The sequence below is a fragment of the Aptenodytes patagonicus genome, chromosome 3 (assembly GCF_965638725.1).
Source record: "Aptenodytes patagonicus chromosome 3, bAptPat1.pri.cur, whole genome shotgun sequence".
NCBI lineage: Eukaryota > Metazoa > Chordata > Aves > Sphenisciformes > Spheniscidae > Aptenodytes > Aptenodytes patagonicus.
In genome coordinates, this window is record NC_134951.1 from 99,834,500 (window position 1) to 99,854,156 (window position 19,657).

Here is a 19,657-nt window from a genome sequence, read left to right on the forward strand (position 1 = left end):
CTGTAATAAACATTGCAGTGAAGGCCTGGATAACGCTGGACCTTGTGTTTGTTTCTTCTTTACTAGTCAGATACCCTCAAATTTCTGGCACTGCTCTCAGCCTAGAATCTCTTGCTTCTTAAGGTGTGTGGGGAGGAGAGGGGTGCTGTAAGTGCATGATCAGAGTCATTCATGATTTCAGCTGAGCAACTTCAAGTCTACTTCACCCATTGTCATGAAAGGCAGGGCAGTATTCAATAAGGATGTTGTTTCTATGAGCTGATGTGGGAAACCACCAAATAAACAATTGTAACTGCATATGTCAAGTTAAAATGGATTACTTAGAAGTGTGTTTTAAATCCATGTGTTATGAATGTCTCATTAGGAATCAAAGTGGTTTTAATTCAGTTTTTGGTTTTACTACCTTTGGAAATGAGTAAAGCTCAATAAAAATGTGTTGCTAAAGATTGCTTAAGCAAACTTATTTTACTTAGCATTGCAGCGCAGTAGGAGTACCCATGCAGTCAGAGGCGGTATCTCAGATCCTGGATGTAAACTTCTATATACTTCGGGGTAATGTCTTAACAGCTGACACGATTGCTTGCAATCATCAAGCAGTACCTCTAATTAAATTTGGTTTAATCTTCTACGCATAAACAGCCTTTTGTTGGAGATGCCATCATGCAGCTTAGCTCTAAAATTGAGGGACTCTTAATGTCTTGTCTTTTATGCAAGAGAAGAGAGTTTACGACCTTGCCTTCTGGCGAAATTCCAAGGTACTTCATGTGCCTGCCAAAATCCTCCAGGAGTTTAAACTGATCCAGTGGAGCTTTCCACTACCATTTTAAGCTTCTTTCTAGAGTTGCTGTTTTGTTACGCAGTTGCCATGTTCTTTCTGAGAAGTAGATGCATTTCAGCCTTGGGTAAATCAAGGTCTGTAAATACAGGCAGCTTTATATACATTTGAAAGGTGTAGATTCTTTTGGATTAGAATTGTTATACAAATGTAAGATGAGCTGACATGGTTACAAAATAGGGGTTTTTTTGTCTTCCTTTCTAGTTACAGCCTGTAGGCCAGAAAGCTGACTCATTTGATTTCATGGCTGACATAGTCCTCGACTGTCCAACTCAGGTAAATATACCCATGTTGTGGAAGCTGGGTATCAGGAGGCTGTATGGGCTTGTGCTTGCTGCAGAGAGCAGGGGTTCAGTATGTCTGGAACAAGTTTACTGAAAACTTTTGTTCTGTGCTTACCTCTGAGTGAGCAGGTGCTCTCATGTACCTGCTCTGGTGTCCCTTGGCCTTTTACTGTGCTGTGGGTACTGATTGACAACATGCTGATTTGTGTGTTTTCAGTTGTAGCAGAGGTTGTGTTTTGTTATGTTTGTGAAGTACAGAGGCAGCTCAAGCAGCAAATAACGGAATATGCTGCATTAACTTTTCCATCGGAATCAATGGGGTTTGGGCACCACAGCAGCTCTGAAAACCCCAGTATCTGTTATCTCTTGAATTAGTGGCAGGTTAGTTTTCCTGGTCTGATCCATAATAGGGATACTTCAGACTCTTTGGAAACTGCTTCTACAGTTATAAAACTAGCTGCTGAACTTGCAGTACAGTTGCTAGGTATCAGCATGTGGAAATGACCGCTGCAGTCAGCAATAATTGCCTCACTTTCTTCAGCAGTTTCAACAAGGAGGCCAAGAACTGAACAGATCAGGGAGCTGAGTTGTTCTCTCGGGTCTGGAGACAGTCATTCAAGTCATACGGGAGGATTTTGTCCATATCGTGTCCATCTTGTCAAAAAAGGAAGATCTGCTGAGTTATTGAGCAGCATGTTTCAAAAGTCCTCAGATTCACTTAAATTGATCCTACTTCATTTTACCCAGTGTTCTTTCCAGGCAGCTTAAATCAATTTAGCAACTTCTTCAGTGCCAAATAATGTGGATTTTACACTTCTTTCCCTTCGTCCACTCCTGTTCAAAGATGTTGCTTTTCAGAAGAAGGCATAGAAAAGTTTTATATCCCTTGCAAAGAATATATGGCTATTATTTTCAGAAATGGTAAGCCCACAGTGCTTTGAAAAAGTCATTGATGGAAGTGCCAGTAGCTTTCCCTGCTCAGAAAGCTCTGAGGTAAAGATTATGAAACAGTGCTACAAAGGAATAAATAGACTGTTTCCAGAGGATTTCACCTTCTGTGTTACTGAAAGGAGTAGTAAATTATTTCAGATTCTGACACCTACAAATTCCATTTATTGTTCCCACAGTTTCTCACTACAGTTTTAAAATTCTACTTCAGGTAGTCGTGTCCATGAAAATAACAGGTGTGCCAGATTGTAATGGCCCAAAAGCCAAGGAAAATTATTTGTATTGAGGCAACTTAAAGTAGGATAAAACCCTGCCAATAAAAGAACAGTGGGTCTTCTAATCAATTAAATACGCCTTCTGATTTTAGTGCTTTGCAAGACCTCATGCAGATACTGGAATTGCTCTTAATTGAGATAAGTGAGCATCCCAGTGAAATTTTTTAGCCTATACAATGTGCATGTCTTCCTGAATGCACATTGCATTAGTAGGAGACAAAAATAACCATGCAACTTATACAGCCTCTCTTGGGGGGAAGGGTGGTCCTTTCAGTAATCAATCTTTCATCTCCCCTCTGCTGACACAGCAAGACCTGCCCAGGTTTCTCTAGACTTTACATCAGTGTCTTTTGAAAGGACTAACCATCTAATAAAGTCTAAGTAATTTGTGGAAGGTTAGGAGAGGAAAATGTTAAGCTGCGATCAGGATCTGGCATACGTCATTTTTACCATAAGGTGCTAAACACAAACCTTACTTCTGAATTTTAAGGAAGGAGCATGGTTTCAAAATCCAGATCCCCATTTTGCAGATTAGGCAATTACTTCCTTGGTGATATGATGTCTTGATATCACTTGCTATGGTCTGTGCCATGTGTTTATTGTCTAATTTCTCTTACTTTTGTATTCCTCTTTTGTCCAGAACAAACCATTCCTGGGAACATACAAGAATAGCAACTACACATATCCACCTGTGGAGCCCACTAATGAACCGATAGAGGTAATTGTTGCATCTTTTGCTGCATTTTAGGCAAGCTATGCAAAGCTGTATGTGGTGACTGTTCACACATCATGCTGAATTTATAGATGAGATAAACTATTACCAGTTTTCAGAAAGGGAAGTCTATCTTGCATTGCATTTTTTCCTGTGTAAACAAATGTTAAACTCTTCGTTTCCTAAAAGCCAGACAAAATGAATTGTATTAATTGGTGCAATTGTATCAAAACTGTGCTCAACAGTAAGTCATCTAGGATGCATCATTAATTCAGATAGCAAGTTCCTCACAACAGGGAGAAGATAACTTAGAACCCTGAGCCCCCAAATGATCTGAGGAAGGTTTACATATTCTCTTCTTCAGCCACTGCACTTCCATGCACTCAAGTAAGCTTAACCTGTAGAGGGCAGTCACCCTTACGTATTGGATATGCAGCCAAATACAAGAGGTGATAGGAATCCATTTTCAAAGGGATTCACTTTCCACCATGACAGAACAACTAAACAAACTGCAGAAACAAACTTGGTGTAGAAGAAATGGGGCAGTAACTTGCTCTTGACAAATGGCTGCAAGCATGCAGACTTCCTGCAAGGAATGCTCTGTTTTGGTGATACAAGTGTGGCTGGAGATGGCAGTCAAAATGGGCTGGGCTAGTTTGGTATACTGGGGTGGTCCTCATGCCTAGTCAAATTATGAAAATCTCTGTGTGCCTTGCGGGTTTACAAAGAGCAATAGCTGATATTGCTTCAGCAAGCCATAGTTTGCAATATTGAAATTGGATTTCTATCTGTAGAGCTAGAGTTATACTTTTAATGGGTAATTCTTGCACTTCCACTGAATCTCAACAGCAATAGCTTTTGAAATGATAGGGTAAAGGAAAGAAACAGTAGAGAGAGTAAAGGAACAGTTTCCTCTCTGATCTGAAAATAAGCCCAGCTGTCCTTTCTAGCCTCTGCAAACAGCCTTTAACTATATGGCTGATAGTAGAGCCTATTACACCATTTTTTACAAGAAGAGATTAATTTTTCTTGATGTTTTTTAGCACTAACTGTGTTTTCTGAAGACCACTGGTCCATGTCGTTTTTCTCTGAATGGTAGAATTGTGCAATCGTAGAATAATTTGGGTTGGAAGGGACCTCAGGACATCCCTAGTCCAACATCCTGCTCCAAGCAGGGCCGGCTCTTAGATCAGCGTAAGCAGATGTCTTCACTCTTACAGGGACTGCCCATTACAACAATTACAATTTTTCCCTTGCTACCTTCTCAGCTAATGTTGTTGCTCACTACCAAAGAGCGAGGGTGGCCCACTCACCAGCTGCTTCTGCTGGTGAACCAAGATGTTCTGCGATGTGTGGTTGACTCAATTTCCTCAACTGGTGGAATAATCGTAATAGCTATGATATCGTCTACAAATGTATGGTAGTCTAATTATTTAGAGGCTGACACCTCTCTTTACTGAAACTTTTGAAGCTTCAAAAACTTTTAAAATTTTATATTCAGTGAAAGCTAGCCTTTTTTGAAAGTTTCTAGGAAAAAAAATAGGTTTCTAGCGAGGTACATGGGAAATAATAGTAATATAATACATTAATATAATATTAGAACTTCACAAATGATTTTATTGTTGATTTTTGTTGTGTTTGGTTTTACATCTGATGTCTCTTGAGACAGAGCAGGACTTCAAACCTGAAGACCCCACCTTCTAGGTCATGGTCAAAATCTCCAGGCTGGAGAGGAGGGGAAAAATTATCATCCTGATGGAACTTTGTCATAAGTAATATTTCTAGATGAAATGTTTTGCCTTTGGAAAAATGTTATGTTTTGGCTAGAAAATGTCACCAAAACTAATTAACAGCATTCCACAAAGAAGAGGAAAGGACTGTTGAGCTATATAGGCACCAACCTAGGATTTATGTCTTAACATGGTTTTGCCTTTCACCATACAATTAAACCATATATGAATTCCATATTATCTTCTAACGATAAGGTGACCCAATTTTGTAACTTGCCATTTCAGAATTGGGGCAGTGACCTGTCATGTTCTGAACAGACTCCATCCAGTCATGTCCCAACATCAGGTGAGAAAGAACTCGTAAGCTAAAATCACAAATAAGAAAGATTTCACCTTTTGTTTTTTAAAAAAATAAGATCTTGAATTGCAAATCCTAGATGGAAAGGAAACAAAAGCTGATATATTTAACAGCAAAGGAAGAAAGTCTGTCTTGCCATACACAGCAAGTTCTGCAACACAGCAGGTGTGCTCTCTGTGGATAAATATGATCACATTTATCATTTATCATATACATGTATCACATACAGCAACGTAGCAGATTAAAATTGCCTAGGTAGGTTAGTGGCTCAGCAAGTTTGACCTGCCTGGTGAGCCTACTATGATAGGAATCATAGAATCATAGAATAGTTTGGGTTGGAAGGGACCTTTAAAGGTCACCTAGCCCAACCCCCCTGCAATAAGCAGGGACATCTTCAACTAGATCAGGTTGCTCAGAGCCCCGTCCAGCCTGACCTGGAATGTTTCCAGGGATGGGGCATCCACCACTTCTCTGGGCAACCTCTTCCAGTGCTTCACCACCCACAGCGTAAAAAATTTCTTCCTTCTATCTAGTCTAAATCTACCCCCCTTTAGTTTAAAGCCATTCCCCCTTGTCCTGTCGCAACAGGCCCTGCTAAAAAGTTTGCCGCCATCTTTTTTACAAGCCCCCTTTAAGTACTGATCGGCTGCAATAAGGTCTCCCTGAAGCCTTCTCTTCTCTAGGCTCAACAACCCCAACTCTCTCAGCCTTTCTTCATAGGAGAGGTGTTCCATCCCCCTGACCGTTTTCGTGGCCCTCTTCTGGACCCACTCCAACAGGTCCGTGTCTTTCTTATGCTGAGGGCTCCAGAGCTGGACGCAGTACTCCAGGTGGGGTCTCCCCAGAGCAGAGTAGAGGGGCAGAATCACCTCCCTCCACCTGCTGGCCACGCTTCTTTGGATGCAGCCCAGGGTACGATTGGCCTTCTGGGCTGCGAGCGCACATTGCTGGCTCATGTCCAGCTTTTCATCCACCAGTACCCCCAAGTCCTTCTCGGCAGGGCTGCTCTCAATCCCTTCATCCCCCAGCCTGTATTGATACTGGGGGTTGCCCCAACCCAGGTGCAGGACCTTGCCCTTGGCCTTGTTGAACCTCATGAGGTTCACAGGGGCCCACTTCTCCAGCTTGTCCAGGTCCCTCTGGATGGCATCCCGTCCCTCTGGCGTGTCGACCCCACCACTCAGCTTGGTGTCATCTGCAAACTTGCTGAGGGTGCACTCGATCCCACTATGTCATTGATGAAGATATTAAACAGTCCCGGTCCCAGTATGGACCCCTGTGGGATGCCACTCATCACCAACCTCCATCTGGACATTGAGCCGTTGACCACTACCCTCTGGATGCGACCATCTAACCAATTCCTCACCCACCAGACAGTCCACCCATCAAATCCATACCTCTCCAGTTTAGAGAGAAGGATGTTGTGGGGGACCGTGTCAAAGGCCTTACAGAGGTCCAGATAGACGACATCTATAGCCCTTCCCATGTCCACTGATTTAGTCACTCCATCGTAGAAGGCCACCAGGTTACTCAGGCAGGACTTGCCCTTGGTGAAGCCATGCTGGCTGTCTCCAATCACCTGCCTGTCCTCCATGTGCCTTAGCATAGCTTCCAGGGGGATCTGTTCCATGATCTTCCCAGGCGCAGAGGTGAGACTGACTGGCCTGTAGTTCCCCAGGTCTTCCTTTTTTCCCTTTTTAAAAATGGGGGTTATGTTTCCCCTTTTCCAGTCAGTGGGAACTTCACCGGACTGCCACCACTTCTCAAATATGATGGATAGTGGCTTAGCAACTTCATCCGCCAGTTCCTTCAGGACCCGCGGATGGATCTCATCGGGTCCCATGGACTTGTGCACCTTCAGGTGCCTTAGATGGTCTCGAACCTGATGTTCTCCCACAGTGGGCGGCTCTTCATTCTCCCAGTCCCCGCCTTTGCCTTCTGTGGCTTGGGCGGCGAGGCTCGAGCACTTGCTGATGAAGACCGAGGCAAAAAAGTCATTGAGTACCACCGCCTTCTCCGTGTCCCGGGTAACCAGGTCTCCTATTTCATTCCAGAGAGGGCCCACATTTTCCCTCGTCTTCCTTTTATCCCCGACGTACCTATGGAATCTTTTCTTGTTGCCCTTGATGTCCCTGGCCAGATTTAATTCTCTCAGGGCTTTAGCTTTCCTAACCTGATCCCTGGCTGCTCGGACAATGTCTCTGTATCCCTCCCAGGCTACCTGTCCCTGCTTCCACCCTCTGTAGGCTTCCTTTTTGTGTTTGAGTTTGTCCAGGAGCTCCTTGTTCATCCATGCAGGCCTCCTGGCGTTTTTGCCTGACTTCCTCTTTGTTGGGACGCATCGCTCCTGAGCTTGAAGGAGGTGATCCTTGAATATTACCCAGCTTTCTTGGGCCCCTCTTCCCTCCAGGGCTTTGTCCCATGGCACTCTATCAAGCAGATCCCTGAAGAGGCCAAAGTCTGCTCTCCTGAAGTCCAGGGTAGTGAGCTTGCTGTGCGCCCTCCTCGGTGCCCTAAGGATCTTGAACTCCACCATTTTGTGGTGACTGCAGCCCAGGCTGCCCTTGAGCTTCACATTCCCCACCAGCCCCTCCTTGTTGGTGAAAACAAGGTCCAGCATAGCACCTCTCCTCGTTGGCTCTTCTACTACTTGGAGAAGGAAGTTACCATCGACGCATTCCAGGAACCTCCTGGATTGCTTATGCCCTGCTATGTTGTCCCTCCAACAGATGTTGGGGTGGTTGAAGTCCCCCACGAGGACCAGGGCTTGTGAGCATGAGGCTGCTCCTATCTGTCTATAGAGGGCCTCATCCGCTTGGTCTTGCTGGTCGGGTGGCCTGTAGCATACCCCCACCGTAATGTCACCTGTTCCTGCCTTCCCTTTAATCCTGATGCACAAGCTCTCGGTCGGCTCCTCATCCATCCCCAGGCAGAGCTCCATGCACTCCAGCTGGTCATTGACATAGAGGGTGACACCCCCTCCTCGTGTCCCCTGCCTGTCTTTCCTAAAGAGCCTGTATCCCTCCATCCCAACACTCCAATCATAGAAGCCATCCCACCACGTCTCCGTGATGCCAATAAGGTCGTAAAATAAGCAGCACAGTAGGAGCGCTGTGTGTAGTTGGAAGGCTTTATGGGGAGATTGCTAATGAGAAGTATTGATCTATGACCCAATCCTGAAAACCAATTAAAAGAGATTGAATGTCTGCATCCCTAAACATATCTAATCTGTTTTCATTTTTTTTCCTAAGCTGTTTTAAGTTCCATTTATTTCCTTGTTAGTTGAGTACACTGTTGCAAGCAAAGGCAAGCAGTTATGCCTTTTGTCTAACTGACACACAGAACTTGAGGCTTGTTCTCCCTAAAAGTCTGTAAAAACACCATCAGGTTGGAACCAAAGACTTGGATCTTTATTCTGTTAAACAATATTTTGTGTCACTTATCAATAATCCTGCTTTTTCTCTCCTGCTGTTTTTTAGTACATGAGCTACAACCTGCTGACATCAAAGTTATAGGAGCACTGGGAGATTCCCTGACTGTGAGTACTGCTGTGTTCCCACATTTAGAATGAGAAGAGCAATTGTTGATTTCTACCTAGATGTGGTTGTGTCAGGCATTATCAGATAGAAATCAAATTGCTTTGGCTTGGCAAAGCAAAACTCATCTACCTGTGTCCCTTTGCAAAGAAATAGCCTGAAGGGATATGAGTGACACTGGCAATTGTGTAATCCAGTAATGAATAATTCAGGCCAGAACAGAGATGGGATCATGTTCTCTATTGCATGTAGTTTATTCGAGTGTTTTTGAAAAGGGAAATGTCTGCCTTATAAGAATAGTCTTTTCCAACATAAAAACAAGAGCAAGCAATTGGCGTTTTTCATGCAATGAGAAATCTTGATGAAAATTCTTATGGAAATAATTGATTGCAGAACAAAGTGCTTCTCACTTAAGATAATTCTGATACTTCTGTATTTGAGAATTTTGCTTTCAGATGTTGTTTCCTGGTTTAGGCATCTTCCAGTTAAAACTCTGATGTATTTCATGTACCAAGAAATGCAAACGGAAAAGAAAAGAGTAGGCACAGAAAAGAAAGGCTCCAGAAAAGAATAGCAGGGAATACTGCAGATCTGCACTGAAGTTTTCTGAGAAAAAGTTCCAGAATTACACAGCACTACAGAATTGTTCTGGCATGGGATGAAAGCAAACATTTGTGTCAACAGTTCCCATGAATTTTAACTCCTGAGCTAGACCAGTGCTCATTCTAGCAGCTTCAGCTCCCATAGAGATCAGAGGGAGTTGAAGGGACTGAAGCCCCTATAGATCAGGCTTATCTATAGGCAGGTGTGCATGTCTTCACCTCCTCATTAGCTCTGAAACAGATTTTGCTTGACCTGATGTAATCCTGGCTTTTTCCCCCCACTGAGCTTTGAGCTTTTCTTAGAAGACCTCAGTAATGACCCTGCAAGTCTCCCTCTTATCCATTGCCATAACTCTTAAAATTAATTGCTTGATTTCCTCCCCCACATCTAGTGCTAGACATGTGCACTAGCGCACATCTCTTCTTTTTAAAATTTTAATTCTTTTAGTACATAAAATGTCTCAGAGAGCCCTAGTTATAAGGGCCAGACTCTGATGCTTGAGGTTCCTGTCTCAAGAGCTGAGCAAGACAGTTTTCATACTACCATTACTCATGCAGTTTGTATTAGTTGCCATTGCCACAGCAAGATATGACTGGGTTTTTTATTAAGGGGTTTATTGCTGGTGGGGGGAAAAAAATGACAGTTTCTTTTGCGTGCATACGCACAAACCCTCATAAGCGCGCGTGCACACACACAAAGTGCAGTACAGCCAGCAGCAGTGCATACTTTGTACTGCCTAACCATTCCTGGCACAGAGGGACTGCAGCAGCAAAGATCTGCCTTGGTCCACTAAGGCATTGATTTTCCTCCTGGTATTTCCCACAAGAGCCCTGAATGCAGTCAGTGTTTATGGCTGAATTGATACCATGTCTTTTTGAAGAATACAAGATTAAGTGAAACCACTAAGAAACTATAAAGCTGCAGAAGAGCCCATTTTCATGATTGCTGTCCTGAATGCGAGTCAGGGTGCTGACCTTGCTAGAGGTCTGTCCCAGTCCTGTGAGCTACTCAAAATCATCACAAACCTCTTTGTTCTGATGGCTTTATTTATTTATTTTTAAAAGATACAAAAGTTCACACTGCAGGAAGGCTGTTCTCAGTCTAGATGCAGTTGGAGATTAATGAAACATTGGGCAATTTAGTCATGTCACTGGCTAGAATGCGTCTGTCTGACTTCTTAGCACCAATGCATGGTGAAAGCAATAGATATGCCAACATGCTTATTTGTATTGGTAAAAAAAAATCCTGCCTACACCTCATCAAGTCTGCGTGTTAGACTAGCAGTCTGGGTCCAGCAGAGGAAAAGTGGATTTTACACCAAAGATTTGTTTTCTTGGCAGATTAAAAAGCAGCTCCTCTCCTGATTTATTTACAGCTAAGACTGGCTGGAAATTTTTCACCAGTGGGTTTTGTTTTTTTTTCTGGATTAAGTCTCTCAAAATCAGCTTTCTTCAGGAAATGTCAGGATGAAGCATTTTCCATCAGAAAAATCAAAAAAAATACAAAGCTGTTGACGTTAATCTGGGTCCGTAATGATGTCTCATTGGGTTGCTTGCTAAAAGAATATTAGTAGTAGTAGTTCTAAAGCCTTATGTCCTTGACCTTACAGTCTGAAGCCCTCTGGCTGGAATATATCTCCTCTGATGTTCCGTGGTCTACTATCTAGATGAGCTGCTTTTGTATATGAGGAGAAGGCTGTGAATTTGAAGCATGGGAGATGCAGGGCTGCCCAGAGGCCAGTGTGTGGTGGTGAATAAGAATCATAGAATCATTAAGGTTGGAAAAGACCTCTAAGATCATCGAGTCCAACCATCAACCCAACACCACCATGCCCACTAAACCGTGTCCCTAAGTGCCGCATCTACACGTCTTTTAAATACTTCCAGGGATGGGGACTCCACCACTTCCCTGGGCAGCCTGTTCCAATGTTTAACCACTCTTTCAGTGAAGAAATTTTTCCTCATGTCCAAAATGGACATGGACCATTTATGCTAAAACTGGGATATTGCAAAAGCTTGGCTGGATGCAGAGTAAAGTTACCACAATGCTTCAGCACTTTCAAATCATGATGTCTGTCTTACCTAAACTTGTAGCACTTTCTTCTAGTATTTTATAAATGATTCTTTCCATCCTTTCCAGACTGCAGTAGGAGCCAAAGCAACTGACCTACAAACAGACTGGAGGGGACTTTCCTGGAGGTGAAAATGCTCAGTTTTCTCTTTCTCTATTTTTGTCCACAGACACAGTTAAAAGTGTGGGTCACCTGGTTGTGTAGTTACATACTTAAGTATGTAAGTACAGGGGTAAGATGCTGAGAGCAGGTATTGCTGGGTAAGGATTGGAGGAGTCAGGACTGGAAGAGAAAGGGAGTGATTCCTGGGGCGGGGGGTGTGTTTTTGTGGGGGTTTTGTTGCTTTTTTTTTAACCAGGCCTGATTGCTACAAGCATGGTCCTGTGTGTCTGACAGTACTGCATTATTAATATGAGTAAATTCTTTCAGCCTCCTGCTAGCCTCTCTGGCGTTTATTCAAAGCATTGCTGTTGCTGTGACTATCTAATGCAGTGTCTAATGCCAGAGAGTCTGAGTGAGTGTGGATTGGCATGAACATGGTGAGAGCACTGCATGCATATTCAATGAAGATGTCCCAAACATCTTTGCTATTGCAAAGTGGATGAAGACAATACATGTCAGAGTGGGTGCGAATCTCAATATCCATGCTAGAGTGGAAGGAAACTGCCTGCTTCATATGGGCAGAAGTATGGTTGATAAGTGTGTGTGCATCTGTACGTTCTTTTCTTCATCCTTTCTTTCCCCCTTGTATGTATCTGCAGGCATAGATGCCTTCAGGAGGGGCTGACAGAAGTGGTATAAGAATGTATTGACTATGCATACAGACAAGCTTTGAATGGTAGAGGGAGAGGCTCATTTCATAATCAACACTGCAGAATCCCAGATAGGTGGTTAATGAGCATTTAATGCAGTCTGCCTTTTATGCATAACTGCACGCAAATGTAGTTTCAGCAAGGTCACTTGGAGCAACTTTGGTGAGGGAATATGCCTTTCTATGATGGGCATCCCAGCGTGTCTATATGAAAAATCAGTTCTCCCAGTATGCTCTATTCCTGGTCTGGAATAGAGCTGGTAGAATAGCTTCTACCTTAGCTGATGCCCTGCTTGATTTAACGTGAAATCTCCTTTCAGTACTTTCCCTGAATTCTTGTGGTTTATCTCCTTAGTCCTGTTTGAGGTTAGTCTTTTTTTTTTTTTTTCTTCCTGGGCTGCTACAGCAACATATGGTGACAATAAGACAGATGGTTGCAGGATTAACCCTACTTGGTGATTTTGTTCTTTCCCTTTGTAGTATTGGAGGTGATGAGACCCTGGAGACCCAGACTACTTTACCCAGTGAGTATCCTGGAAAATCAATTGAGAAAAGCAAAAGGCGAGTATTACTCTGAAAGTAGTCTAAGTGGATGCTAGGAAACATCTGGAAATGGTCATGCTTTCCTTGCAAACAGTGGGGGATGCCCATCTATTGTGGATGTGAGCAGTTCATGTGAGTCACAGCTGAAATCCAGACTGACCTGACTAGCTGTAAAGTAGATTCAGGCCCTCCACATCACAGGACCTGCATGTGGTTGTATCGTTCTTTTGACAGAAATGATTAGGAGTAAATGTGCTGAAGGTGACAGAAGTTCATGACAGACCTGCTCCTCCTGTATTTCATTTTGTGCTTTCCAGTGACTGACTGTAATGGCTGTGGGCAAATGAAGGGTTATGAAACAATTAGCAGTCCATCTAGAGAGGGTTGTTGACAAGATTATGGTTCCTCCTGATGATTTCAAGTTGCTACGCTGCACTGAAAAAAATTCTAAAATTACTATAAATTTCTTGTCATAGTGTTCTGTGTAATCAGTCCCTGTAGTTGTCATAGAAAGCATTAAGTGGTCAGTGTGACCATAAATTGGAGGGGACTTGGTTCATGATGGTTCATCTATTTGTATGTGATCCACGCTGTGCAGCAGTTTGACAATACCTGACATTGTTGGTAATAAAATCTGATATGCTTTGTCTTGTACCACGCACATTGCTGTGTTTAAAGAAAAATAGAAGGCACATTTCATTTATGCATTATAAATGAGACTCTATAAAGAGGTTTCAGACAGCACTACAGACGCAGTAACAATAACAGTTTTCAGACATCACGCTTCCCCACTGAGGGTTTCGGTGAAATCTAGAAATGTGAATAAAATTCACTTCTCTGCAATAAATATTATTATCTTGATGGGTAGCTGGAGGAGTGGGAGGTAAAGGGCCATATTCGGAGCATCTGCTCCTGGTACATGAAGGAAAGTAACCGTGATTACTCTGGCACTCAGATTCAAAACTAGTGAGTTGCCTGGGACCTGTGCATCTCCTGGACTGCCAGACCCTGGCTCCTCAAGGCCATGGAGAGAAATAGTTGCAGTGCTGAAGTTTGGACAGTAACTAGAGTCTCCAAGGCAGATGTGTCTATAGCTTCTGTAAAGTCACAGTGAATGAGGGGAAAACCCTCACATATTCTCACCACTCGATCGGCTTGCACTTCTGTGGGAGCCAACACTGCCAGTTGTACTGTGGATGGTTAAACATTGTGTTTTTCTCTTTTTAAGATATCTTGAAAAAATTCAATCCGAACCTCTTTGGCTTCTCCACTGGCAGCTCTAAGGAAACAGCTGGATTCAACATTGCAGAGAGAGGTGCCACAGCGCGGTAAGCACAATCACAACCAAGAAAGGGCAAAGGGGTGAGAACTGATGGACTGGCAGATTATCTTTGAACCGCATGTCAAGGTTGAGTTAATACTTACGACCTTCTGATCTGAGGTTTTTATTTTTTTTTTTTAATTATTTTAAAAAAGTCAGTATTTGGGGGATTTATTTGTGTCTTTTTCTAAATTAGGGACAGAGAGAAACTTCCTTTCTTCATTTGACCTCTGCTCAGAATTTCCGAGCCAATGCCTTAGTTATGCTGCTTATTCTAGAAGTACCTTTTTCTCCCCAGCCTTCAGTATGCAGGTCCCTGATTCACTGTCAGGCCATATCTGCAATGAGAAAAAATTCATGAGCATCTCATTTATTCCTTGATTTCTGGGAAATGTGCCTCAAACTAACAAATAGAAGCCCACTGCTACCCTCACGGCATTAAAAACTATCCATGTTTGCAGTGCAAAGAAAAAGAACAGAATGAGCAGCTGGGAATTAATTCCTTTCTCCTCCTGAAGAAAAACTTTACTAGTCTGTTAATAACCAGAATGTGTAAGAGTTTGTATTGCATATGCTGTGCCTGCTCTATGGATACTCATGGAATTCACTTCCAAGACTTTCTGTGACCCCTTTAACAGTCATTAAATTTACTGCAAGAGAGTTTCAGAATAGCTAGCAAAGCCTGTGTGACTACTAAATACTTCATGTGTGCCCTGAGCAAAGACTCAGGGTGATGAGTATGGTTGTGGGAGTGCAAATAATGTAACCGCATTTGTGTAGGTGCTGGAGAGAGGCAGGGCTTGTTAGCTGAAGCACAGTCTCATGCTAGTATATCAGGAGCTCAAGTTTCCAGCTGGTGTCTCAGCATGGTTTGTGCTTCACTTCGTGGACGTTGCATCCTGCCCAGAGCTGGACTGGGACTCTCCAGTCTGGCAGTTCCGCAGTGTAAGCAATATCTTCCAGCCATAAGACAAGGCGTAGGAATTTAAGGCCAGATCAGGAAGGCTGGTTAGGTGCCCAGCTTCTGTCTAAGCACCAAACTCCCCTACTAGATTTCAGAGGGAGTTATGCAACTAAATGTCTCTGTGCATCTGGGCATTAGTGGTTTTCTCCAAACAAAATGCACTTAAGCCAACTCTGGGATGGGAAGAATTCATCCCAGTTGCCTGCCACTTGGCAGCCATCCTAGCTGAAGCCCTTTTAGATGAAATTATTCACTTGTGCAACTGCTGCTGATCTTGGTCCTTCTATGTTTGCTCGTCCTTTTGAGGCATCACTTTCCCTGTACTGATTTCTGCTGATTCTAAGATTCCCTGAAATGAGGAATGGGAGATCAAGAAGATGATGTGCTTTCAGAACATGCATCTAAAATGCTTCTGTCCTCTCTCTACAGCAATATGTCAGCCCAAGCACGTGAATTGGTGGAGCTAATGAGAAGCAGCTCGGTAAGTGGAACTTGGGCCACCCTTCAGTGTTCCCGTGGCCTCTGGGAGATGACTTTAATTGATGGGATGCTTGAGTAGTGAAGAGTGCTTTATTGATGGAAGAAAAGTCAGTGTCCTTGTCTCTGGTGTGCTTTCCAAGATGAATGTGCCAGGGATTAGCCTTTAGGAAATGATAATTTACCTATACAAATCCATACAGGTAAGGTGCAAATACACAAGGCAGAGACTAATGTAGCGTGCTGTGCGGCCAGGAGTTGTAATGATGGTAGTGAGGAAGAGGAGAGATCTGAAGGCTCTGGGGAGATCACAGGACTGCTTAGTTGAACGGCAGCATTCAAAGTGGAGGTCATAAAGGCTGAGTGTAAAATCGCTGGAGCGGGCACCCGGTGACCAACATGAATCACACTATTCACTCTTGGGTCTGGGAAATGGCGATACGGGGAAGGGGGACAACTGAAGTCGTCCCAGGAGATTAGGCCCTCTGAAACTCTGGTTCTGAACAGGCAAGTGATTAATCAGTGGCCAGAATCCTCAGGGCTGGGTGAACCCCTGTCATGCCACAAGCTTTTAGGGAATTAGTAGGGGATCTAGCGTTGTGGACCAGTCTGCTGTGCCAGCTCCACTGAGGGCTACAAAGGGCACCAAAAGGGTGACCCGCTTTTAATTCAGTAGCTGCTGCTGCAGTTTGGGGTGGGGGGAGGAAATCTGGGAGAAAACCAAGGCTGCCCTGCTCCAAGTGTTGGCTGAATTTGAGCGGATGACTGTCTGGGTGTGAGCTGTTGGTTCAGGGAGAGCACCCTGTAAGGGAATGGGAGTGCCTGGTGCTCCTTGGCTCAGGCTGAATGGGAAAGGAAGGTACTGAATAAGCAGGATTTGTCAAAGCATGTGTCTCTCTGTGCCAGCACTCTTGATGGATGCTGCGTGCTAGTCCCACTGTCAGTTACTCTGCATTACCGATTGTTTGGCAGAGTGATGGGAGCTGGCATGGCTCTTCAATAGAATAGTATGTGGCTCTAGAGCTTTGTTTTATTCACTGCTTTTTATGCATCTTTTAAAAAGGGGATGAGGGAAGTCCCTGCCACACTTTGCCTCTTCATGAAAGGCTTTCTGAGCAAAGTGCTGGTTAAGGAGGAGAATTCAGACCTGTGAGTGATTCCCAGGCCCTTCCTCTATTTGTGGGATCCTTTTGCAGATGTTTGTTATGTAAATGCACCACGCTAAAAATAGTTGCCTTTGATTCCTTTCTTTGTACTGAACGTTACAAAATGTTTTGATGAGATCCAGCTCTCAGCAGCGCCTATTGTTAGCTTGCAGTGACGTGGATGCTGCAGCTGCCCTTATATGAGCTCAGTGAAGTCACCAGCCTCCTGGACTCTTCTATTTTAATCCAGCTGTCTGTTCCCTGGGGTGCCCCTCGCCCCTCCTGGCTATGGGGTAACACTTGCCCAGCTGGCAGGGATCCCCAGCAGCTCCAGTTCCACAGCTCCATGAGTCACTCCAGCATCCACTCCCACATCTCTTTGTCCCCACACTGCCTGCAGTGTTCAGCCATGACTGGCAAATCTCTCCTGTCCATCCCTGTCCTGAAGCTAACATTCATTTAGGCACGCTTGCTGCCACAGACTCATTTCTGTGCTCGCCTACCCTGACAGATCTGGTCTGCTGAAGGGGATTTCCTTACGAAAGCCAAGGTGAATTGCAGCTAGACTAGCAAACAGTTCACATTTTTCCCCTGGACAGATGCTTTTCTTCTGCCGTCTTAACTCAGCATGCCTCCTTTCTCTGTTCTGCCATGTCGTCTGTACCCTGTTTAGCCCCATTTGTGAATGTTACCTCTGCATGCCTAAGCAATGGATGCTGCAATCTGTTTATTTTATGTGCCACTAGAAAATTAATTTCAAGGAAGATTGGAAGCTGATCACTGTTCTCGTTGGAGGCAATGACCTATGCCAGTACTGCTTGGACAAGGTTTGTATCTCTGAATTAGGCATGCTCATCCAGGCACTTGGCAAGTGACCAGCCCTGGAAATTTAACCTTTCTCCCTCTGTGAGCCAAAGCTCCTCTTTGTTTAAAAAGCACTTAGAAGTCCTGTTCCTTTCATCTGTATTGTATCAGAAACAAGTGCACAGCTTTTAATATTGGGGCACTGTAGCTCTCGAGTAATGCATTATTTAAGAACCAGCAACCTGCCCCATATTGAACAAAACACCAAGGATAAACTGAAGAGCTCTCCCAGCTTAACTGGACAAAGCAATCAAGACAGCGTGGTGTCTTAGGCATGTTATGGGGACACAAGTGAAGTTTTATTCTGGAAAGCATCTCCACGCAGTAATTACTGAGGATGCCTGATTCTTGCTTCAGAATGACACCAAAAGAAATAACATCACTTTATAGTGAAAAAGATGTCTTTTATTTAGCTATCAGTGGTCATCCCCTCTGAAAAGGTTCCTGTGGCACAGACTGGGGGTCTGGACCCCAGCTCATTGAAATGACTGGGGACTGTTCTCTCAGGTTTGCTGCTGCCTGGAGCCTTTGCCCCCACAGCTACACCTCTATAACTACAGTCACAAAGTCGTTTTTCCCATGGGTTTTGTGGGGCCTGACTGCCTCCGTATCAATTTCCCCAGATTGGCAGTTTTAAAAAAAAAAAAAAAGTATCACTGTTCGTAAGGCTAACTAGTCTGGTCTGGGTCCCATAAAAGACAACATGAAATCCAAAGATGTGATTTATGTAGTCATTCATCAGGCAAAGACTCTGCCAAGAACTATTATATACCTCAGGATTTTCTACAGAGATTAAGGGAATATATTAGTGACATAGAAAGACAAGCACTATATAACCTGTGTGCGTGTGGCAATAAACCTCTTGATCTGAAAATATATCTGCCAACAAAGGCAAAAAGGAGCATCAAGTCGGTGTATCTTCTCACGGACTGCCTTGCAACTAGAGTCTGGGGACTCCTTTGCTCAGGCAAAACAGTTAAACTTCTCGGTTCCTGAAAGAAGACTGATACGATTTTTTTTTTAATTACACAGGAAACCTATTCAGTGCAAAAGTATGTAAAGCACCTTCAGGACACTCTGGATATTTTCTATGAGGAGGTAAGCTTTTAAGATACCCTAGCAAGCTATGTTCCTGGCAAGCACACTGATGTTTTTCTCACCTCTGATAGACTGTCAGTGATTATGTTTCATACAAGGTCATCTTCCAAATAGCTGGAATCAGACTGCTCCTCAGCGCTGCATTTCAGCAACTGTATTGGATAATGCCCTGAGAAAGTGGGCTGTGGTTCCAGGAAAACTGTGTGTTTCACAGTATTTTTGCTGTGGACCAAATATAGCACGACCCTACTGCCAGTTTTGATGGCTAAACCAACTGTACAAAGTTTCATTTCCCCCAGAGAAAATGGAGATGTCCCAGGGAGTGAAGCAGCATTTCAGCTAGCTTGTACTAGCTGTCGGGAATTTTTTGGCTGACATCCACTGTATGTCTCCCTCCCCCTCCCTTTATACATAATCCTTGCACATGCCATTGGTTGCAGTCGGTGCAGTTTGCACTGACTCCCTGACCCTGCGGATGGCACTTCTTTCTCACTTTGTAGTGGTATCATGTTCTGTGACTTGGTATGTCTGGTGGTTATAATCCCTGCAGCTCCCAAGAGTCTTTGTCAACATGGTGGAGATACTAGAGATTTCTGGACTGCGTCAGATCGCAGCAAGCTCTTCGGGGTGCGCTTTGACAGCAAAGTAAGTAAGCAAAACAGGTCTTTGCCTTTAAAGTGCTACTTTTTTGGATCAATCTAAACTGCTTCTACAGAAGGACATCCACATTGAGCTTTCCAAGCTACTTTCATTGCTGCCTTTACTTGATGCACTAGTTCCCATCAACTTTCTACTACTTCTTCCAATACTTCAGCGAAAAGGCATGCACCTGTAGATAGCAGAGTCAATGCTTTTCTTCTCAGCTGTAAGGCAGTGTGTCACAGCACAAGTCACCATATAACTGCTGTACTACCAAACTTCAAAACCTTTTTTGCCCAGCCACTCACTGCTCAGCAGTACAGGCTGACATCCTTGACGCCTCTCCTTGTATCCAGTGCTGCATTACCTATGGTGCAGGCTGGGCTGCATACAGAAGAGTGCACAGCCAGGAACTGCTTTTCACACCTAATGGAGGAGACCAA

The 19,657-nt window shown here is 43.8% G+C and overlaps 1 protein-coding gene across 1 annotated transcript in view; it reads left to right on the forward strand.

Moving 5' to 3' along the window:
- The window catches only part of PLB1 (phospholipase B1), an 86,244-nt gene that overhangs the window by 58,511 nt on the left and 8,076 nt on the right, over positions 1 to 19,657 (forward strand). Inside the window, exons 43-53 of the mRNA XM_076335558.1 lie at positions 1,040 to 1,111; positions 2,983 to 3,060; positions 5,070 to 5,130; positions 8,622 to 8,680; positions 11,421 to 11,479; positions 12,644 to 12,687; positions 13,935 to 14,034; positions 15,421 to 15,472; positions 17,360 to 17,440; positions 18,510 to 18,575; positions 19,126 to 19,220. Coding sequence (XP_076191673.1) covers positions 1,040 to 1,111; positions 2,983 to 3,060; positions 5,070 to 5,130; positions 8,622 to 8,680; positions 11,421 to 11,479; positions 12,644 to 12,687; positions 13,935 to 14,034; positions 15,421 to 15,472; positions 17,360 to 17,440; positions 18,510 to 18,575; positions 19,126 to 19,220 — 767 coding nt within the window. The remainder of the gene's footprint in view (positions 1 to 1,039; positions 1,112 to 2,982; positions 3,061 to 5,069; positions 5,131 to 8,621; positions 8,681 to 11,420; positions 11,480 to 12,643; positions 12,688 to 13,934; positions 14,035 to 15,420; positions 15,473 to 17,359; positions 17,441 to 18,509; positions 18,576 to 19,125; positions 19,221 to 19,657) is intronic.